Genomic DNA, 23,243 nt, shown 5'->3' on the forward strand with positions numbered 1-23,243 from the left:
CTTGTTTATCTATTTTATATATAGTAGTTAGTATCTGCAAATCCTAAACTCCCAATTTATCCCTCTACCCTGCCCCTTTCCCCCACTGGTTAATCGTAAGTTTGTTTTCTGTGTCTGTGAGTCTGTTTATATTTTGTAAATAATTTCATTTGTGTCGTCTTTTTATTTTTTTATTTTTTAATACCTTTACTGTGGTGTGGTTCCTGTACGGTAAACTACACATATTTCAAGTGTACAATTTGATGAAGTTTGATAGATGTACACACCAAGGAAACGACTACCACAATCAAGAGAGCCGACAGTTCCATCACTCCCCAAGAGACGTAGTTTTCTAATTCCCAGTTTATCCCTTCCCAGCCCTTTACCTGCACCTGGTAGCTGTAAGTTTGTTCTCTGTCTGTGAGTCTGTTTCTGTTTTGTAGATAAGTTCATTTGTGTCCTTTTTTTTTTTAGATCCCACATATAAGCGATATCATATGGCATTTTTCTTTCTCTTTCTGGCTTACTTCACTTGGAATGACAGTCTCCACGTCCATCCATGTTGCCTCAAATGGCATTGTTTTATTCTTACTTATGACTAAGCAGTATTCCATTGTGTGTGTGTATGTATATATATATATGTGTGTGTGTGTGTGTGTGTGTGTGTGTGTGTGTGTGTATCTCACAATTTCTTTATCCAATTACCTGTCGATGGACATTAGGTTGCCTTCATGTCTTGGCTATTGTAAATAGTACTGCTATGAACGTTGGGGTACATGTATCTTTTTGAATTAGAGTTTTCTCCAGATATATTCCCAGGAGTGGGATTGCTGGGTCCTACGGTAAGTCTGTTTTTAGTTTTTTTAAGAAATCTCCATACTGTTTTCCATAATGGCTAAACTACATTCCCACCCTCCACGGTGTAGGAGGGTTCTCTTTTCTCTACACCCTCTCCAGCATTTATCATTCAGATTTTATTATTATCATTTCAATTTTGAATGATGGCAATTCTGATTGGTGTGAGTTGATACCTCATTGTAGTTTCAGTTTGCATTTCTGTGATAATTGGTGATACTGAGCATTTTTCACGTGCTTGCTGGCCATTTGTATGTCTTCATTGGAGAATTGCTTTTTTGGGTCTTCTGCCCATTTTTGGCTTGGGACTTTTTTTGTTACAGAGTGGTATGAGCTGTTTGTACATTCTGAAAATTAAGCCCTTGTCTGTCACATCCTTTGCAAGTATTTTCTCCTATTCCTTAGGTTGTCTTCTCATTTTGTTTATAGTTTGCTTCGCAAAACATTTTATTCTATTGTCCCTTTGGAGGTTGTTTTATTTTTCCATCAATGATATGTCAAATACATCTCTCATTTTGAATAATTAAGGATACACATCATTTTTAGTGACTACATAGTAGTTAGGGACACGGGCTTTGGAGTCAACCAGAATTGCCTCTTGCTAGTGGTACGACCTTTGATTTTTACTAAAATTAAGTAACATAATGGTATAAATTGCTTATTACAATGAGCACTAAACAAGTGTTCAATAAAGGATATGAAACGCCATAATAGAATGCCATTAAAATGCCATAATTTATGTAACTAATCTCTTATTCATTAACATTTAGGTTTCTTAAGAGTTTTTCACTGTTAGAATGAGTCAGTGAGTGTCCTTATGCATGCATGTTTTCACATTTATCTCTAGGTTCAATTTCTAGAAGTGAGATTGCAGATTCAAACTGTAAATGTATGCTACATATTGACTAATAAAACCAAACTGTCTCCAGAAATCTTGGGCGGATTTATACTTTTTCTAGTAATAAAGTTGATTTATTAACTAATGTTGGAAATAATTAGCCATTCCTTTGGAAAAAAAGCAAAGCCATAAAAACTACCCATTTCTGTTAGAATGTTGGATTTGTCAGGAACATAAACGCTATGTCATATTTGTTGTAATGATTCATCATTTCTCTCTTGTATATATGTTTGTTTTTATTTTGCTCTATGGAATATTTCAATTTTTATGTGGTCAAATTTAACATTATTTTACTTTGTATTCTTTTTCTAAGTATCTTTGATCTGGAATTTACTTTGGTATAAAAACACGAGAGGGACCAGGGAGTGGGGAATAGCTTTACTTTTGTCCAAATAATTAACCAGTTAGTCCAACATCATTTATGGAATTATCTCTTTTTTTCCTCTAATAAGAAACACTGAAAATCTGCAGTTGTATCTGTTTCTATACTGTTATGTTTCAGTCATATGTTTGCCTACTCCTGCATCAGTTTTACACTACTGGGTTTTTAATCATAACTTTAGGATGTTGTAGTATCTTCCCCTTATCATTTCTTTCTTGTAATTCTCCTGGATATTCTAAAATTCTTGCACGTTTAGTTTTCCAAGCAGGCTTTATTATAATGTGTCAAGTTCCCAAAAGAATCTTGTCAAGCTTTTGATTGGAATAACATTATTATTGTTTTATACCAGCAAAAAAATTAAATTTACATCAGCTACTTCACCCTTCTCTCATCTTTCTCTAGAAATTCCAGAGCCAAGCATATCACCAGTAACCAGCACTGGCCCACCCACCTCTACATCAAATCGGCAGAAAGAAAAGAAGAAAAAGAAAAAAGACCCTTCAAAGGGCAGATGGGTAGAAGGCATAACCTCTGAGGGTTACCACTACTATTATGATCTTATCACAGGAGGTAAGTTATTTAGGCATAGAACTAGTAGAGAATGATAACTTACAGTTTATTTTAGATTAGAACTTTTAGTTAATATTGGAACATTTGAACAATGAAAGACTAACTTTACATTTTTGCCACAATGGTAAAAAAAAAAATTATGTGCCCTTTAAAAAGGTACCGTTCTCATAGTGGCTCAATGTCATAATTAAAGACTTAATAGTGAGTTCCTTAGAAATGAACTATAACTTTGTTTTCTCAGTAAGACCTTCTAAATATGTTAACTTTTAGGAGTTTTAAGAGCTCACAAGGGGAAAGAAGAGAACAAGAAGTAGAAAGTGTGGGTGGTACTGTTCTTAAAGGAATGGATAGAAGGAGAGCCAGAAAAAAAGTGAAGAATGGTCGGGAAGGTAGGAAATGAGATCAGAGAGTTAAGTGTGAAGAAAATCTTGGGCTACCAGTATCAGGATAATTCTTACAATCTTTAGAATCACGATCAGTTTTGGACAGCATAGATAAAGGAGTAATCTCTCAGAGTACACTGAGCGTTAAGTGCATGTTACAGTTTAGCAGTGAACCATAAATGATTGTATGCTAGGGATTGTAAGTCTTCCTCAAATTCACATAGAAATTATTCATTAATTATGTTTTTTCTTCTTTCTTGTGCTTATTACTTGCTTCACCATCCTACTTCGCATACTCTTACTCTAGCAATACATGTTTTTAATTCCTGCATACTTCATCTTATTCCTCTTCTTCTAAGTCATTCATTCCACCTCTTTCTCTCCCCTGCCCCAAGATATCAGAAGGCCTTCTCATGCCTTCAAAACTTACCAACCTTAAATTCCATGAAGTGTTGAAGAGAAGCCTCACCTGGCTCTAATAATTCATCTGGAAATACCAGTAACTCTTATCCTTCCTTGGTTACATAGCATTCACTTGTATTTTTTACACACTGCTACTGGGATTTAGGTTGTTCTTTTTTATTTTTCAATTATGTTTTAAACTATAGGCCTATAGTGTTTTGTACATGTTGAGTATTTTGTAAATTTGTGCCATATTAAATTTTTTGGAGAGCTTTTTTTTTTTCTTTTGAAGCAAAAAGATTTTACAAATGCAATATATTTTGCTTTAAGCATCTCAGTGGGAGAAGCCTGAAGGATTTCAAGGAAACTTAAAAAAGGTAACTGAAGCACGTTAATAGTTTCTTTTCTTTATTCCTTAACATGATCGGCTTCTGGGATTTTTGTAGAGTTTTGTTAAGCAGATTTACTTCCAGACAAGCCTCCCAATCTCCCCCTGCCCCACTTTGTTCCTCTCTTGTATCCTTTTGTTAGAAGGCTGGATGGATATGAAAAAGAAAAGTTGTATCTACCCAAAAACTCCATGTAGGGCAAATATTATTAGTTGATTTGCAGTCAGTTGCCATTCACATTTCCCTGTACATCTGCAAAGAACTCTTCCTGGCTTTCAGAGGTGAGACATTCCCTCACTGAAAGGTGGCTCATGATTAACACAAACCAAGCTTCCTGGCCATGATCAGTACCACCACCCCAAATTCCCAGGTGTCAAGAGGAAAGGAAAGGTTGGCTGACTGTGCCTTAGTTATCTAATACACAAGCATGTCCTTATCTTCAGTTTATGCTGGTTTTTTCCTTCCCATTAGACAGCAGTGAAGACTGTTTGGGTAGAAGGTTTAAGTGAAGATGGTTATACCTATTATTATAATACAGAAACAGGAGGTAAGTATTACCTTACCTTTGATTATCTTTTTAACTATCTACTGTACCTGGAACTACTTTTTAACCTGCTGATGAATTGTCTGAAATTGAGAATTTTAGTATAGTAATAAACATATTTCTATAACAATATATAGTATTTTTTTATCATTTACAAACATTAATGCAATGGAGAAGCAAAAAAAATTTCTGTGTCATTGTTATTCTCTGTTGATACTGCATTCACAAATATTTTTACTTTGAAAATCATTTTTACTTTCTCTACCATTATTGATTTTTATCATGGTCATTTTAGAAATATAATCATTATCTTGGAAAGTACCTTAGAGATCACCTTGTTCAACTTGCCTTTTCCTTTTTTAAAAACAAAACTGAAGCTGTTTTAGCAGTGGCTAATATTGTTTATAATTTTAACTTTTACTAATTTAATAATGTTTCAGTTATATAAATATTTACAAATCTTGCATAATTATTGTTACCTAATTATTACCTATGCTTTTCAAGATAAGATTTTATCTAAATTAATTTCTAATAAATTAATTAACTAGTCTTTCTAGTCACTGACTGTACTTGGTTTATTCTGCAGTAAAATTTACAAAATATCTATAGTACTGGTGTAACTTTGAGAGGTTTTTTGGTTTTTTTTTTAATTCCTACAATCCAAAGATTTCTACATAGCATTACATCTTTTAGGAAGACATGGCCCTTTTAACCTCCAGGTAGGTACCCAGCCTGCCCAGTGGTGACAGTGGTTCTATCTCAATAAACTTGATGTACTGAATATTTAGAGACAAAATAACATATAATATAGCTTGAGAGTTAGATCTAAATGAGCTCAATGCACAGCTTTTTCTGTTAACAGCTGTGTGATTGTGAACAAGTCACTGGGCCTATAATTGCTCTTAAGTAGAGTAGAGATGATCCTGTACTCCATGGTGTAATGATGGTCATGTGTCTATAAAGTTCCCAAAACAGTACCTGGTATGTGTTAGATGCTTAACAAATTATTTCTTGAAAGTTCTTTTGTTACTTTTGTGAAATAGAGACAAGGAAAAGAAATGTTTCTCTTTAGAGCTGGAAAGTACCCTGTAATTAATAAGGGACTGACTATATATATTGATTTGCCCTCAAAAATTTTGATTTAGGTCTGGACTAATTAGTAATTACTAATAATTACTAATAGAATCCCTTTCACGCTTAAAACTTTCCCAGTTGAGTAATAAATTTTAGAATCCTTTTCTGTTTTATTAAACTAAAAATAGAGAAAAACTGCAGGGTAATCAGAACTGCTGTCATTTTTCTAAAAGCCCAGTAAACCACTAGATGGCAGTAGAATTCAATTTAGATTTTTTTTTTCTTACTATACAAGGACAAATTATATTCTTTCCCATCCTCACCATGTTATTTCACTTTGTGAAGATTCCAGGAAATCTCATGTATGCTCATTATCACATTTCCTGAAATTGGTATCAGTTAAATTGAGTCCTCAGAAAGTATCACACAGTTCTTAGGTCTCTTTCCACTGGGGCTATAGTTCATACATTTAATGAATCTAGATTGTTTGAAATTAGTTTCTGAAAGATAACAGCAAGAGCTTTGGGAAGTCTTATTTATTATCTTATTGATCAGGTGATGGTGTGAAACAGATGCAGTGTTGTCACTTAATAATATACTGTAAGTGACAGGAAACGTTATATTGGGAATTATGCCTAAGTAGGATTGGTAACTAAATAACATGACTATTAAAATGTGTTGAATAGAATCCAGATGGGAAAAACCTGATGATTTTATTCCACACTCTGGCGATCTGCTTTCTAGTAAAGTCAATGAGAAGTCACTTGGCACCCTAGAGGAGTCCAAATCATCAGATTCACATAGTGATTCTGATGGGGAACAGGAAGCAGAAAAAAAGGAGGTCCCTACAGAAACACAAAAACTGAAAATAAAGTTTAAGGTAGGTTCTTGATTTACTCTTTACAACAGTTTATTAATTTATTATAAGATCTGTAGACTTTCTTCAGTTTTCTGGTAGAAGACAGAAATAAAACCAAGACATGAATTTTGGCAGCTGGACAAATGGTTGCATCATTTATTGATATCTATTTGGTACCAAGACAACAAATTCATTTTTAGACCTCTTAAGTTTGAGATGCCCCTGTAACATTCAGAGAGCTATCTGAACATTCAAGTATGAATGTCTAGACTATAAATGTTAGTTTGAGTATCATTGACACATCCGTAGTAATTTAAGTTTCAGAATAGATGAGGTAACCTAGGAAAATGACCTTGAGGAACATTAAACATTTAAAGCATAGGAGAGAAGGAAAAGCCTGTAAGTATGCAGAACGGTTAGAAAGGTATGCAGAGAAGCAGAAGAGTTCAGTATCCCAGAAGCCAAAAGAATAGAGAGCATCAAGAATTAAAGAGGTCTGCAGAAAGAAAAAATGTCTGTTGAATTTTGCAGTAAGGAAGTCCCTGATACCTGGTAGTAGTTATACCAAAGTTTTAGGTGGGAAAACTCAGACTATAGGGGGATGAAAAGCGGTTCACAGTATATATGTGGTTTGGATATGAAATGAAAAGTAGAAATTAGATGATAAGATAATGACTGCATATTGACTTTTAATCATGAGAGATTTGTGGTGGTGATGTTTTCTCTGAGAGGGCTTCCAAAGGAAGCAGAAAGGGAATACCAACAAGGGTAGGTGGATAGGTTGGTCTTGAACAGGTAATAAACTCATTTTCTATAAGATCAGGTTTTCATTATCTATGAGAAGGTACGCCTATGAATCAGTTGGTGTCAGGGAAGCAATTGAAAAGAGTCATGCCTTTTAGCCTCAGTTTACTCATATATTAAGAAATCAAGATGGCTTGCTGAGAGTGAGGAGCTTTGGGGAGCTTGACAACATTAATGGATTAAAATAGTCACTGAGCCAGAGTGGGAGAGGAAATAACCAGGTAAGAGTATTGACACGTGGGGCTGAGTGCCCAGCTATAGCGGGAAACTAGAACAGACATTTTAATAGTATTAATAGTATTCCTAGTCCTCTTACTTTTGTGATCTTTCCAGGAACACTGAGTGCTACATATGAGGAAAGTATCTTACGACATTAGGTGGCTGAAATATAGTGAAGGCCAAAGTCATTGGCTTTGTGGCTCACAAAATGAGGCTAGAGAATTTTTCAGCTCTAGGATGATAGCAAGGATTCGAATAGCAAGAATGTGGTGCTAGATTTGCCAGAACCATCACTTAAATGGAATGGTAGCCAGAGGTCACTAGATCATGTGAGGAAAAATGGAACAGACTTGTATAGAAGGTGGCATGAGCCTCAGAGGAGGAGGTGTTTATTGTATAAGGATCAAAGTATAAAGTATAATGACTTCAGGAAAAATGTTCTATTAAAAGTCATAATCTGGAAGTAGTCAGGATTACTAAGAGAAAACTGATGCTACTCCTGTGCTGTTGGCAGCATAAGGGAATGAGTTAACATCCATTCAAAGAATTACAGAAAAACTGTCCCAGGACTGCCACCCGTGGTTGTGCAGTTTCCGAAGAGGCTGAAATCTAGTGCATGGTCCACTTGCTAGACCGGGTCACAGGGCTTTTGTTATCCCAGATGAAGGGGTGCCACAAAAGCACCAGCCATCTCCAGGAGCTCCTGCGGGAGCTGCTTCTAAGAGGTGTGTCTTTTTCTAATTTTGTGTAGTTACCAATTATATAGACCAGTGAGTTTCTGGTAGTGTCCTCAACATGAAGGTGGATTTCAGTTAAGACTAAAAGGTTGAGGGAGTTCTTTAAGTAGATAATGGTGTAGAAGGGTCTAGTCATAGGTCATTAAATTGAAAAGGAGCATAGAATAGAGAGAGGTCACTGCTGGATATGTAAGTAAGGAGAAAAAGCGGTAAAGTGGACAAGAGAGGATAAGAAAGTCCATTGTATGTCTTTACTGGTAAAACATTAATAGGGTCATGTTATATTATTTTAAAAAGGAGACTTGGCCATGTGGTGTGTTAGCATTTTAGACTTAATGAAAAACCTAATCAAGCATTAAAATTCTTTTATGTACGTGTGCTGTGTTATATGCAAATTTAAACAATTAAGTGAGTTAATGTATTATTATTTTATAAATCAATAACAAGACTATGTTAAAGAAGTTTTTTTTGTCCTGGCAGTTTTGCTTGAAGTGTGTGATTTCTTGACTTTGACATTTCAGGAAAAAAATAAAAATAGTGATAAAAGAACTGAACCAGAAACACAGAAAGAAAAATATGCCCAAGGGCAGAATTCATCAGGTCCAAATGAAGAAAAATCCAAATCTCATAAAAAGTCAAACCCATATGGAGAATGGCAAGAAATTAAACAAGAAGTTGAGTCCCAGTAAGTTCCTGAAGCTTAATCTCACTCTTATTACAAAATTTTACATCCCTACTTCTATAAATTGAAGTACTTAATTTCAAGAATAAGGTGCTCATTAAACATATAGCTCACTTATTTCTAGAGTGGTTTTATTTTTTCTAATTAAATACTTTTAAATATTTTAAAATGTAAGCTAATGTTTTTTTTTTAAATGTAAGCTAATATTTATTTTTAAAAGTAAGCTAATGATGGCTTTAATTTCCACCAAGACATGATATTTCTATTGACCACACATTGCCACACCAACTCACATCATGTACACATGAGCATTCTCACACTCACCATTAATACTCCATCAGAGAAACAAATATCTGCATAGCCAATAAATGCTCCATGGGATGTATCTAAAGGCAAGAAAAAACTCTTGTTTTTTACTGTATTGAAAATGGCCTATGACACTTAACATGTTTTTATTTCAAAAACCAGAACAGTTCTAGCAACTAAACAAGATCATGGTGGAGATGTTATCTGGTTTACATTAAAGTGTTATTAAATGTTCAGGTTGTATTTATGTTACTTAAGGAAATATCAGGAAATATGAGTTTAATATTAAATAGTGCCAGGCACCATAAGTATGCTGACTGGATATGTTGAAGTTGCAGAAATAAAAGACTGCATTACTTCTGCCCTTAAGTGATTTACAGTAGGAAGGTGGTCCTACTGTACCAACATCTCCTATACTTCAAAGTTGAGATTTCTTAATATTTGACTATTTTGTTTTCCATTTGCTAAGTATTCTGTAAAGCCATTCTTGCTAAATTTTGACCTGGTCAGCCAGTTTAATATGTGATGGATTATGTCTGACTTCCTAAGTAGATTTACTGGTGAGGTTGAAATAATTTTTTTCATTTATTTATCAGTGTTTTATATTTCCTCTTCTGTGAATAGTCCGTTCATAGTAGTCGCAAATTTTTCTGCTGAGGTATCTTTCCTTACTTGTATAAGCTCCTAATGTAGTACAGAAGCTAACCATTCATTAGCAGTAGTTATGGTGGATTTTCCCCCATTTGTAGTTTGAGTTTTAATTGTGCTTATAATGATTTTAGATGTGTAGAATTTTATAATCTTGAGTCCTCTCTTTTTTCCCTTTGTAATCTGTTTTATTGATATTACCCTTTTTCATGCAAAAGTCAAATATATACTTGTATTTCCTTCTGGTTTGTGTGGTCTTACTTCTTTTTTATGTCTTTACTTAATCCATGTTTGACACCTTGTATGAGATGAAATTCCAAAATGATTTTTTATCTTACCTGGCAAACAAATTTCTCCAGTACTGTTCTTCCCCATTTTAAAATACCATTCTTCTCCATTATTAATTGACACTTCTAAAAACTCTTATGTTCAGTTCTCGAATTTACCAACTTATTTCTGGCCACCTGTTCCATTAGTCCATCTATCTTTGTGACAGAATCATAAAGGCTTAATTGTTATGATTTAACTATATCCTTTTATATGGTATGTGCTGATACCTGCTGGTATATCTCTCTTTTTTTTGTTGTTCCAAAATTTTCTTCAGTAGTTTCTTCCTTTCATTTCCAGGTTAGTTAAATAATTTGCAAGTGTTCAACAAGTATAATATTTATATAAAATTACAGATAAGTTATATTATACTTGTTGAATTTGGCAAAAAAAGGATATTTTCAATATTTTGTATTTTTATCCAGAAATTTTGTATGTGCCTCTTTTTACTCAAGTCATTTTTCATGATTCTCTATATAGCTTTTGTTGCTGCTCTGTATAAGCTTCATAATTGCTTTTTTTTTTTTTGAGGCAAAATTTTTGTCTTTTTAGTTTGATTTTTTTTTTCTTTTTGAAAATTTTTTGTTGAAATATAGTAGACTTACAGTGTTGTGTTAGTTTCTGGTATACAGCAAAGCGATTCTGTTATACATACATATATTCTTAAAAACATGGAACGCTTCACAAATTTGTGTGTGATCCTTGCACAGGGGCCATGCTAATCTGCTCTGTATTCCAATTTTAATATATGTGCTGGTGAAGCAAGCACCATGTTTGCATTTCTTGAATGTAAGCTAGGTAGCCACTTAGTCTACTTGATTCACTTCTGTAACCCCAGGACTTTATAGTGACTGGCACAGGTGGCAATAGGTGCTTAGTAAGTGTTTATTAAGTACGTGAATAGTTTTACATATATTGCTTCTTTTTAATTGCAGATTTAATCCATTTTTTTCTATTTTTTAATAATAATTATGATTGTAATTGAATAATAATTATGGTATGAAAAAGCCAATGTGTCCAGTTATGTTGCTGACTTATTATTAGCAAGACTATTTTTCTCAGTCTTGGGTGTTCCATGTAGAAACTTGTCTGCAAATATTTTGTGTTTTTTTTCCTGTTGATTTTACTTCCTATTTATTTCATGTCCTATTTATTTTAGTTACACTTTCAAACTCAGTGTTATATAATAATGAGAGTGGACATTTCTGTTTTGTTGCTGATTTCAGTGGAAATGTTTCTAAAATTTATATTGAGGATTATGTTGACTATTGGCTTAAGGTAGATAATCTTTATTATGTTAAGGAAGTGTGCTTTATATCTAGATTTTTTAAGAATTATTGTCAGAAATAGATTTTAGTGAATTTCAATAGTCATATCTCTGATGTGGAAAACAGATTAGAAATGGTGGTCTGTAGTTTAGTTTTGTTTTTGTCTGTTAAATGTTTATCTGTATGAGATTTTTGTATCTGACTTATGCTAAATAAAATGGATTAATGTTCTAGAATAGTTAATAGTTACCCTAGGATTAAAAAGATTTTTTAAAAAATCACTAATAAAATCTTCTGGTCCTGGAGTTCTACAGGGAGGTAATTTCTGACAGCTTTTTCAGTCTCTTGGTTACTATCTGTATGATGTACAAGTTGCCTGATCTTCCTGAGCTTCAATTTCTTCATCTGTAAAATGGGATAATAATAGTTTCCACCTAATTGTTAATTTATTGTGAAGAATAAATTAGAAAAAAACAAGTTAACACAACTAGCACTATATTCATACTTGGTACATAAGCATTTGGTACACCTAAGCACTCAGTAACTGTTACATGCTGTAACTGGTGTTGCATTGCAGGGGAGGTGGGGACAGAGTAGCTTCAGCTAGTCAGTTTCAATAATTCACATTTTTCCCTAAAATCTTGTATTTCATCAAGGTCTTAAAATTTAAAACATATGATAACACATTAAACTTTCTGTATATTTAAATTTTCCAGATCTTTTAAATCCTCATTTTAAGTTTTAGAATTTTTTATTCTTTTGCAGTATTTGCTAAAGAATTTTTTCTCCAGCTGTGTTTAGATACTATAATTGATGTACAACATTGTGTAAGTTTAAAGTGTGCAATGTGTTGATTTGGTACAGTTACATGGTGCATAATGATTACCACAATAGTGCTAGCTAACACCTCCATTATGTCACACATAATTACCAAGGTTTTTTGTTTGTTTGTTTCTTTGGTTTGTTTTGTGTGTGTGTGTGGTGAGAACGGTTAAGATCTAGTCTCTGAACAACTTTAAGATATGTAATACAGTATTGTTACTATAATCCCCATGCTGTAAGTTAGAGCCCTCAAATTGTTAATCTTATAACTGGAAGTGTGTACCCTTTGCCCAATCTCTCCCATTTTCTCCACCCCACAAACACTAGTAACCACCTTTGTACTTGGTTTCTCTGAGTTTAGATTTCTTAGATTTCACATGTAAGTGTTATTATACAGTATTTGTCTTTCTCCATCTAATTTATTTCACTTAGCACAGTGCCCTGAAGGTCCATTCATGTTGTCGCAGATGGCAGATTTCCTTCTTTCTTGTGGCTAGATAATAATTCCGTTGTGCATGTATACCACATCTTTATCCATTCATCTGTTGATAGACAGTTGAGTTGTTCCATATCTTGGCTATTGTGAATAATGCTATAGTAGATGTGGGAGTACAGGTGTATCTTCAAGATCCTGTTTGCATATTTTTTGGTTATATATGCAGAGGTGGGAATCTTGAATCATATGGTAGTCCTGTTTTTAATATTTCAGGAACCTCCATACTGTTTTCTGTAGTGGATGTACCAATTTACATTCCTACCAACAGTGCTGAAGGTATCTCTTTTCTCCACATCATTACCAACATTTGTTATCTCTTGTTTTTTTAATACTAGCCATCCTAACAGGTATGAGGTGATACCTCATTGTGGTTTTTACTCACTTTTCCCTGTTGATTAGTGATGTCAATTACCTTTTCCTGTACCTTCTGACCACTTGTATGTCTTCATTAGAAAATATCTATTCAGTTTCTCTGCCCGTTTTTTAATTGGATTTTTTGTGGGGTTTTTAAATTGGGTTATATGAGTTCTTTATTTTGGATATTAACCCTTTATTAGATATATGATTTACATATATTTTCTTCCATTCTGTATGTTTCCTTTTCATTTTGCCTTTTTTTTTTTTTTTGCTGTCCAGAGCTTTTAGTTTGATGTAGTCCCACTTGTTGATTTTTGCTTTTGTTCACCATGCTTTTGATCTCATTTCCAAAAAATTATTGCCAAGACCAATGTCTAGGGGAGCTTTTTCCTTATGTTTTCTCCTAGCAGTTTTACAGTTTCATTTCTTACATTCAATTTTTAAAATTTAATTAATTTTTTAAGATTTTAATACATTTTTAGTTAATTTTTGTGAGTGATATAAGATAGGGGTTCAGTTTTATTCTTCAGCATGTTACTCACTCTTTCTGACACCAATTATTGAAGCGACTATACCTTCCCTGTTGAATATTCTTGGCTCCCTTGTCAACTATTAGTTGACCCTGTATGTGAGGGTTTATTTCCGGGCTCTCAGTTCTTTTCCATTGGTCTATGTTTCTGTTTTTATGAGAGTATCATACTGTTTTGATTACTGTAGTTTTGTGGTCTAGATTGAAATCAGGAAGTGTGATGCCTCTGGCTTTGGTCTTCTTTCTCATTCTCAGAATTGCTTTGATTGTTTGGGGTAATTTGTGGTACCGTACAAATTATAGGATTCTTTTTTCTATTTCTGTCAAAAATGCCATTGGAATTTTTATTGGGATTACATTGACTCTATAGATGGCTTTGAGTAGTATGGACATTAAAAAATGTTAATTCATCTGATCCATAAACACGAGATACCTTTCCATTTGTTTGTGTGTTCAGTTTCCTTTAATGTCTTACAGTTTTCATTATATAGACCTTTCACTGCCTCAGTTAAATTTATCACTAAGTATTTTATTGTTTATGATGCATTGTGAATGCAGTTGTTTTCTTTATTTTTCAAATATTTTGTTGTTAGTGTAAGCAAATGCAACTGCTTTCTGTATTTTAAATCCTGCAGCAGTACTGAATTCATTGATTACTTCTAACAGGGTTTGTTTGTTTGTTTGTTTTTGGTGGGAGGGGGTCCTTTAGAGTTTTCTGTGTATGAGATCATCTTGTCTACAAACAGATAATTTTACTTCTTCCTTTCTAATTTGGATGCCTTTTTTTTTCTTGCCTGAGTGCTCCAGATAGGACTTTCAATACTGTGTTGAATAGGAGTGTTCAGAGTGGGCACCCTTGTCTTGTTCCTGATCTTAGAGGAAAAACTTTCAGTCTTTCACCATTGAGTATGATTTTGGCTGTAAGTTTGTCATATATGAACTTTATGATGTTGAGATATGTTCCTTCTAATCCCAACTTGCTGAGCATTTTATCATGAAAGGAAGGCCTTTTCTGCATCTGTTGAGACGATCATATGATTTTTATCTTTCATTCTATTAATGTGGTGTATCACAGTTGATTTGCAAATGCTGAGCCATCCTTACATCTCAGGTAAATCCCACTTGATCGTGATGTATGATCCTTTTAACGTGCTGTTGAATTCAGTTTACTAATGTTTTGTTGAGAATTTTTGCATCTGTGTTCATTAGGGATATTGGTCTGTAGTTTATAAGACTTATAGTGTTCTTTTCTGGCTTGGTTATCAGGGTAATGCTGGCCTCCTGTAATGAGTTTGAGAGTTTTCCCTTTTTGATTTTTTGCAAGAGTTTGAGGAGGACTGACATTAATTCTTCTTTAAATGTTTTACAGAATTCACCAGTGAAGCCATCTGGTCCTGGCCTTTTTTTGTGTTGGGAGGTTTTTAATTATTGGCTCAATATCCTCGTTTTACTAGTCTGTTCAGATTTTCTTTTTATCATGATTCATTTTTAGTAAGTTGTATGTTTCTAGGAATGTATGTATTTCTTCTAGGTTATCCAAGTTTTTTGGCCTATAATTGTTCATAGTAGTCTCTCACAATCCTTTTTATTTCTGTGGTAGCACTTTATGTCACTTCTTTTATTTCTGATTTTATTTGAGTCTTCTCTTTTTTTCTTATTTTAGGTAAAAGTTTGTTAAATTTGTTTTACTTTTCAATAAACCAGCTTTTAGGTTTCTCTTTTTTTTAAATGTATTTTTATTGAAGTACAGTTAGTTTACAATGTTGTATCAGGTTCTGGTGTACAGCACAGTACTTCAGTCTCAGGAACATACATGCATTTGTTCTCATTTTCTTCTTCACCGATAGATTACAAGATAATGAATATGGTTCCCTGTGCTGTACAGTATAAACTTGTTTAGCTTTCTTAATCGTTCCCTCCTCTTCTGATCACTTTCATTTATTTCTTCTCTGGTCTTTGGTATTTCCCTCCTTCTGCTGCCTTGGGCTTAGTTTGTTCTTTTTCTAGTTCCTTGAAGTATAAAATTAGGTTCTTTATTTGAGATCTTTCTTTTTCCTAACGTAAGTGTTTATCACTATAAACTTTCCTCTTATAACCACTTTTGCAGTGTCTTATAGGTTTTGATGTATTGTTTCCACTTTCATTTGTTTGAAGATATTTTTTGAGTTCCCTTTGATTTCATTTTTTATCCATTAAACTGTTTCAGAGTGTGTTAACTTTCATATATTTGTGAATTTTCCATCTTTCCTCCTATTACTGATTTCTATTTTTTTACCATTTGATCAGAGAAGATACCTGGTATGATTTCAGTCTTCTTAAATTTGTCAAGATCTGTTTTGTTACCTATCCTGGAGAATGTTCTGTGCTCTTGAGAAGAATGTGTATTCAAGTCCGGTATTTCCTTGTTGATTTTCTCTCTGGATGATCTATCCATTGTTGAAAGTGCTTTAACTTAAGTCTCCTACTATTGTATTGTTGTCTGTTTCTCCTTTCATACCTGTTAATATTTGCATAATATATTGAGGTGCTCCAGTGTCTTTTCCCATTCCTTAACTTTCAGCCTATGTGTGCTCTTAAATCTGAAGTGAGTTTTTGGTAGGCAGCATGTTGTTGGTTCCTGTGTTTTTGTCTATCCCACCACTCTGTATCTTTTGATTGGAGAATTAAGTCTATTTACATTTAGATTAATATACATAAGGACTTACTAATGCCATCTTATTGTTTTTTGGGCAGTTTCATAGTTCCTTTTTTCCTTTTTTTCTCTCTTGCTGCCTTGTTTTGTGGATTGATGGTTTTCCATAGTGATATGGTTTTATTTCCTTTTCTTTATTTTTTGTGAACCTGTTTTAGGCTTTTGCTTTGTAGTTACCATGCTGTTTGTGTAAAAAATATATATATGTATATATATGATCTCTTTCATAGTCTGTTTTACACTGGTAACGACTTTGGTTACATACAAAAGTACCCTTCTACTTGCCCTGTTTGTTGACTTACAGTATTGTTTTGATGTTACAGTTTACATCTTTATATACTGTGTGTACATTAACAAATTGTTTTAGCTGAAGCTATTTTTAATACCTCTGTTTTTTAACCTTTATACTAAAGTTAAGTGGCTCACACACCACCATATTACAATATTAGACTCTGTGCTACCTTTACCATTGTTTTGTATATTTTCGTGTTGGTAATTAGCAGCCTTTCATTTCAGCTTGAAAAACTCCTTTCAGCATTTCTTATAAGGCAGTTTTATTGATGATGAATACTCTGGGTTTTTTGTTTGTGGTTTTTTTTTAATTAGGGAAAGAATCTCACCTTCATTTCTGAAGGACAGTTTAGTTTGGTAAAGTATTCTTAGTTAGCAGTTTGGTAAAGTTATTCTTAGGTTTTTTGTTTTGTTTTGTTTCAGTATTTTAGCTATATAATCCCATTCTCTCCTGATTTGCAAGGTCTCCCCTGAGGTATCTGCTGACAACATTATGAAATTCCCTTCTATGAGAGAAATTCTCTTTTCTTGCTGCTTTTAAAATTTTGTCTACCTACAAGCACTACAGGAGTTCCATGGTGGCTGGAAGGGCTGTTGGGATTCTCAGCAGCACTTTCAGGTTCAGTAGCTAGAGACCAGGGCAGGCTGTGGTGGTGGTGTACTGTCTTTGACAGTTTTATTGAAATGTACCTTGGGAAATTATGGATCAAAAATTTTGAGGTAACCTACCAGCTTCAACTTGGTCCCACAGATCTCTTCCCACATTTGGCAAGTTTTCAACCATTATTTCTCTAAGTAAGCTTTCTTCCCCCTTTTACCTTCTCTTCCTCTTCTGAGACTCCAGGGGTGCATACATCATTTCTCTTGATGGTGTCCCAAAAGTCCTATAGGCTTTCTTCATGCTTTTCACTCTTTTTTCTCCTCTGATTGAATAATTTCAAATGATCTGTCTTCAAACTCACCGATTCTTTATTCTGCTTGGTCTAGTCTGTTGTTGAAGCTCTCTGCTGAATGCTTCAGTTCAGTCGTACTCTTCAGTTCCAAAATTTCTGCTTGGTTCTTTTTTGGTTTTTGTCTCTTTGTTGATTTCTAATTTTTTTCTTTTGTTTTCCTGATATCATTGTTTATCTATATTCTCTTGTAGCTCTCTGTGGGTCTGAAGAACAATTATTTTGAAGTCTTTGTCAAGTAGTTCCTGAATCTCGATTTCTTTGGGCCAGTTACTGGAGGTTTACTTTATTACTCTGGTAAACATTTTCCCCTGATTCTTGGTGATCCTAGCAGCTTTGTGTAGATGTTTACACACTTGAGAAAGGAACCACTTGTTGTAGACTATATGGACTGACTTTAGTAAGAGAAGACTTTCACCTGTGGGTGGGGGCACACTGGAGCATACTGTGACTCCAGTGCTAGTAGTACAGGGCATGTGGCGGCACTGGGTCTGGGGAAGGTATTATCTCTCTAGCTCAGGCCACTAGGGTCCAACAACTGTGTGATCCTTGGCAAGCACTACAGGAGTTCCATGGTGGCTGGAAGGGCTGTTGGGATTCTCAGCAGCACTTTCAGGTTCAGTAGCTAGAGACCAGGGCAGGCTGTGGTGGTGGTGTACGTCCTCTGGTGGCTGGGGCCAGCTACAGATGCCTGTGTAGTGGCAGGGGCCAGTTGTAGACACACACAGTGGTGGGGGCCAGGCAGACAGCAAGGGACCCTGGCTATCAGTGTGCTTTCCTGTTGCTGTACAGTCTCCCCCCTTAGGGTAGACACTGCAGTGTCAGGAGTCAGGCTGGGGGCATGCAGGTGTGCAGCTGGAGGGGCCCGCTACAGATAAGTGTGGTTGTACAGGCCAGTGAGAGAACATTGGGCCTGATTCTGGCCCACAAGCAGCTGCAGGGGCCTGGTTGTTGGCATCATCTCCTGTGCTGCATTATCTCACTCTGGGCATGCACAGTGCAGTAGAGGCTGGTGATGGGTATCAGGGCAGTGCATGCAAGTGCGCAGCTGGAGGGGCTGGCCTCAAGCGCACAGGTGGCAGTGAGGGTCAGCCATGGGTGTCTAGGCTGGCATCTTGCACAGAGGCCTTTGCTGACTGCGGTGTGATTCCCAGGCTCTGGCAGGGGTGAGGGCAGAGGGACTCAGGCAGCTGGCATTAAAGAAAGGTAAGTAACAGTGTGGCAATATACCAGGTGAAATCTGTAGGGCATCTGCAGCAGCTGTCATATCTGTTCTCTCTTGAGTGGCAAAAGCTGCTGAAGTTGTCTGTAGAGCAGGTCCCTGTGAACTGCAGTCACTCTCAGTCCCTGACTTTTTCCCTGTTCCCAGCCATCTCTTTATATATATAGCTCTAAACTTCACCAGTGTGGGTGGGATGAAGCCTAAGTAGGACCTTCATGCAGTGGTCCACAAGGCTGCATAAGCAGGTCACTCACCCCACTCTTCTCTTCCTGGTGAGGGGAACTTTTTCCAGCTGGCGAGTTTCCTCTTGTCTCTGAGCAGTGTCAGCTTGGGGGATAGGATGATGCAGGCAAAATAAAGTTGTCTTCCTTCTCTTTTTTTGAAATTACTCTCAGGGTTTTTTGTTCCACTATGTTGCTCAGATTTCTTAAATGGACTCCAGAGCTCTCCTAGAGCTGTTTTTGTTCATGAATAGCTGTCTAACTGATGATCATTTTGTGGGGATGGAGGCTGGAGTCTCCACTGAAGGTTTTTTTGTTTTGTTTTGCTCTGTTTTTTCTTAATGAATCAGTTCTTCTTTTTAATTGTCTTCTATTACATATCCATTTATTAATGGATGTTCTGTTTCTTCATTTCTACTTCTATAATTTTCTTCCCCTGACTTTTCTTTTTTTATTTTTTTACTGCAGTATAGTTCATTTACAGTGTTTCAGATGTATAGCAAAGTGATTCATATATTTATTTATGGAATATATATATAAAACTCTATTCTTTTTCAGGTTCTTTTTCATTATTGGTTATTACAAGATATTGAATATAGTTCCCTTTCCCATACAGTAGGTCCTTGTTGGTTGGTTATCTATTTTATATATGTTAATACCAGGCTCCTAATTTACCACCCCCTTTCCCTTTGGTAACCATAAGTTTGTTTTCTATGTTTGTGAGACTATTTCTGTTTTGTAAATGTTCATTTGTATCATTTTTTTTAAGATTCCACATATAAGTGATACATATTTGTCTTTCTCTGTCTGACTTCACTTAGTATGGTCATCTCTAGGTCCATCCATATTGCAGCAGATGACATTATTTCATTCTTTTTTATGGCTAAGTAATATTCCATTGTACATATAGATAACACATTTCCTTTATCCATTCATCCCTCAATGGGCATTTAGGCCTGTGTTTCCTTATTGATTTCCTATCTAGATGATTTGCCATTGATGTAAGTGGAGTATTAAAGTCCCCCATTATTATTGTGTTACTGTCAGCTTCTCCCTTTATGTTGTTAATGTTTGCCTTATATATTGAGGTGTTCCTATGTTGGATGCATGTATATTTACAATTGTTATGTCTTCTTGAATTAATCCCTTGATCATTCTGTAGTATCCTTCTTTGTCTCTTGTAGCAGTTATTTTAAAGTCTATTTTGTCTGATATAAGTATTGCTACTCCAGCCTTCTTTTGATTTCTATTTGCATGGAATACCTTTTTCCATCCCCTCACTTTCAGTCTGTATGTGTCTCTAGATCTGAAGTGGGTCTCCTGTAGACAGCATGTATATATGGGTCTTATTTTTGTACCCATTCAACCAGTCTCTGTCTTTTGGTTGGGGCATTTAATCTGTTTACATTTAAGGTAATTATCGGCACATATTTTTTATAGCTGTTTTGTTCATTATTTTGGATTTATTTTTGTGGGTCTATTTTTAGTCTCCTTTCATTCTCCTGTGATTTGGTGACTATCTTTAGTGTTATGTTTGGTTTCCTTTTTCTTTTTTGTGTGTATATCCATTATGGATTTTGGTTTACTGTTACCATGAGGTTTTTGCTATAGCAATGTATGTATATACATGGCTTTTTTAAGTTGCTAATCTCTAAATTTCATGTTAAGTACCCTGCATTTGTACTCTCCTCCCTTCACAATTACTCATTTTGGTATCATATTTTACAACTGATTGTTTTGTGTATCCCTTAACTGCTTGTTGTGAATACAGATGATTTTACTACCTTTGTTTTTTAATCTTCCTCCAAGTTTGTGTGTGGATGATTTCCTACCTTTACTGCATGTTTGCCTTTACCAGTGAGTTTTTCCATTTCATAGTTTTCCTGTTTTTAGTTGTAGTCTTGTCTTTTCCACCTAGAGAAATTCCTTTAGCATTTGTTGTAAAGCTGGATTGGTGGTACTGAATTGTTTTACCTTTGCTTGTCTGTAAAGCTTTTGATTTCTCCATCAGATTTGAACGAGAGCCTTGCTGTGTAGAGTATTCTTAGTTGTAGGTTTTTCGCTTTCATCACTTTAAATATATCGTGCCACTTCTGGTCTGCAGAGTTCCTACTGAAAAATCAGCTGATAATATGGCCTTTTGTTGCTTTTTCCTTGTTGCTTTTAGTATTCTCTCTTTATCTTTATTTTTGTCTTTTTAATTATAATGTCTAGATGTGTTCCTTAGGATTAATCCTGTATAGGACTCTTACTTCCTAGACTTGGGTGACTGTGTCCTTTCCCACGTTAGGGAAGTTTTCACCTATTATCTCTTCAAATATTTTTTCAGGCCCTTTCTCTTTCTCTTCTCCTTCTGGGATGCCTATAATATGAATATTAGCATGCTTCATATTGTCCCAGAGTTCTCTTAAACTGTCCTTTCTTTTCACTCTTTTTTCTGTTTTATGGTAGTGATTTCCACTACTCTGTCTTATAGCTTACTGATCCATTCTTCTGCCTCATTTAGTCTACTACTGGTTCCTTCTAGTGTATTCATTTCAGTTATATTGTCTTCAACTCTGGTTATTCTTTATATTTTCTAACTCTGTTAAAAAAAATTCTAACTTCTCATTCTGTGCATCCATTCTCCTCCTGATCATCTTCATGATCATTACCGAACTCTTTCTCTGGTAGAGTACGTATCTCTTTGTCACTTACTTCTGGGATTTTATCTTGTTTCTTCTCTTAGAACATATTCCTCTGCTGCCTCATTTTGTCTAAGTGTCTATTCGTATTTTTATGTTTGTGGTAGGTTAATTACATTTCTTGACCTTGGAGAAGTGGCCCTCTGTAGAAGACACCCTGCATGTCCCGGCAGTGCACTCCCCTTACCCAGTGGCTGGGGGCCAGCTGGTCCCAGGGTAGAATCTGTCCCCCATTTGTGACTCATTCCACAGGCTATAGAATCATTGTTTTCTTGTTTCTGGTGGGTGAGTCTGGGTCCTGACCCTCTGGTGGGCAGCGTTCTGTCTAGGGCATGTCTAGAGGCAGCCGTGAGCTCAGGAAATCTTTAGACAGCCTGTCTGCTGATGGGTGGGTCTGTCTTCCCACCCAGTTAGTTGTTGGGCCTGAGGCGTCCCAGCATTGGAGCCTACAGGCTGTTGGGTGGGGCCAGCTCTTGGCCAAGCAAGATGTTAGCCTCCAGGAGAGTTGATGCAGTGGAATACTCCCTGAATGTCCACCCCCAAGCTTTTAGGTCCCCGGTGTGAGCCACAGCCACCCCTCAACCCCCCTCCCCCACCAGGAGACCCTCCAAGACCAGCAGACAGGTCTACCAAGGCCCCTCTGAAATCACTACTTCTGCCCTTGGTCCCGGTGCACATGAGATCTGTGTGTGCTCTTTAGGAGAGAAGTCTCTGTTCCCCTGCGTCCTGTGGAGCTCCTTCAGTTAAGCCCTGTTGGCCTCCAAAGACAAATGCTCTGGGGGCTCCTCATCCCAGTGGCAGACTCCCAGGCTGGGGAGCCTAATGGGCTCAGAACACTCGCTCCTGTGGGTGAACCCCTGCAGTATAACTATTCTCCAGCTCGCAGGGCCCATCTGAGGGGCATGGGACCTGATTATACCACAAGTGTGCCCCTCCTGCCGTCCTGTTGATTCCCTCCTTATGTATCCACTTGTAGAAGATCTTTTTCGGTAGGTTCCAGTCTTTTTTATTGATGGCTGTTCAGCAGTCAGGTGCGGTTTTGTTGTGTTCATGAGAGGAGGTAAGCTTAAGGTCCTCCTACTCCGCCGTCTTGACAAGATCTGGCACTTCTCCTGACTTTTCTTAAGTTTCTTTGTTTTTGTTCTCTTTTCAGATGAACACTTAAACTATTGACAGGAGGTGAGGAAGGGATCTGTTCTTATTTCTTAATGAAAATAGTTAAGGCTGCATTCTCTCTGAATATAATTCTGCCCATATATCATATAAACCTTGAGTGATGCTTCCTTGATTTCCTTGTTTATGGAACAGTTTCATATTGTGTTTTTTGCTTACTCTTCTGACTTGGTGGTTTTCCAGAAGGACTTATTTTTCAGTCTCCACACCAGTGGGAGTTTTTTTTTTTTTCCACCTTTCTTACATTGTGTTTGGACATTATAACCTTTACAATTTTTGCATTTTGAATTTTGGAAATTATTATGGTTTTGAGGAAGAGCTTATGTAATTATTTTTTGTAACTGATCTAAAATTATCTGAAAAGAAGGTATATTCTCAGTAATATATTTTATTTGCAGGCTCTTAACCTTTTCTTTCAAATACAAACTTCTTTTCCTCTGATTATGTCAAAGAGTAGATCATACTTCACTGCCACTTCTG

At 35.7% G+C, this 23,243-nt stretch overlaps 1 protein-coding gene and 1 non-coding gene across 2 annotated transcripts in view; one reads left to right on the top strand and one right to left on the bottom strand.

Moving 5' to 3' along the window:
- Positions 1-23,243, top strand: part of WBP4 (WW domain binding protein 4) — a 34,684-nt gene that overhangs the window by 5,703 nt on the left and 5,738 nt on the right. The window contains exons 5-9 of the mRNA XM_031466090.2: positions 2,517-2,684; positions 3,800-3,846; positions 4,330-4,405; positions 6,163-6,356; positions 8,617-8,780. Coding sequence (XP_031321950.1) covers positions 2,517-2,684; positions 3,800-3,846; positions 4,330-4,405; positions 6,163-6,356; positions 8,617-8,780 — 649 coding nt within the window. The remainder of the gene's footprint in view (positions 1-2,516; positions 2,685-3,799; positions 3,847-4,329; positions 4,406-6,162; positions 6,357-8,616; positions 8,781-23,243) is intronic.
- Positions 10,724-10,827, bottom strand: LOC116157301 (U6 spliceosomal RNA). Its single transcript, XR_004141329.1, has one exon. It is a non-coding gene; the product is annotated as a U6 spliceosomal RNA (small nuclear RNA).

This window comes from Camelus dromedarius, chromosome 13 (genome assembly GCF_036321535.1).
Source record: "Camelus dromedarius isolate mCamDro1 chromosome 13, mCamDro1.pat, whole genome shotgun sequence".
Taxonomy (NCBI): Eukaryota; Metazoa; Chordata; class Mammalia; order Artiodactyla; family Camelidae; genus Camelus; species Camelus dromedarius.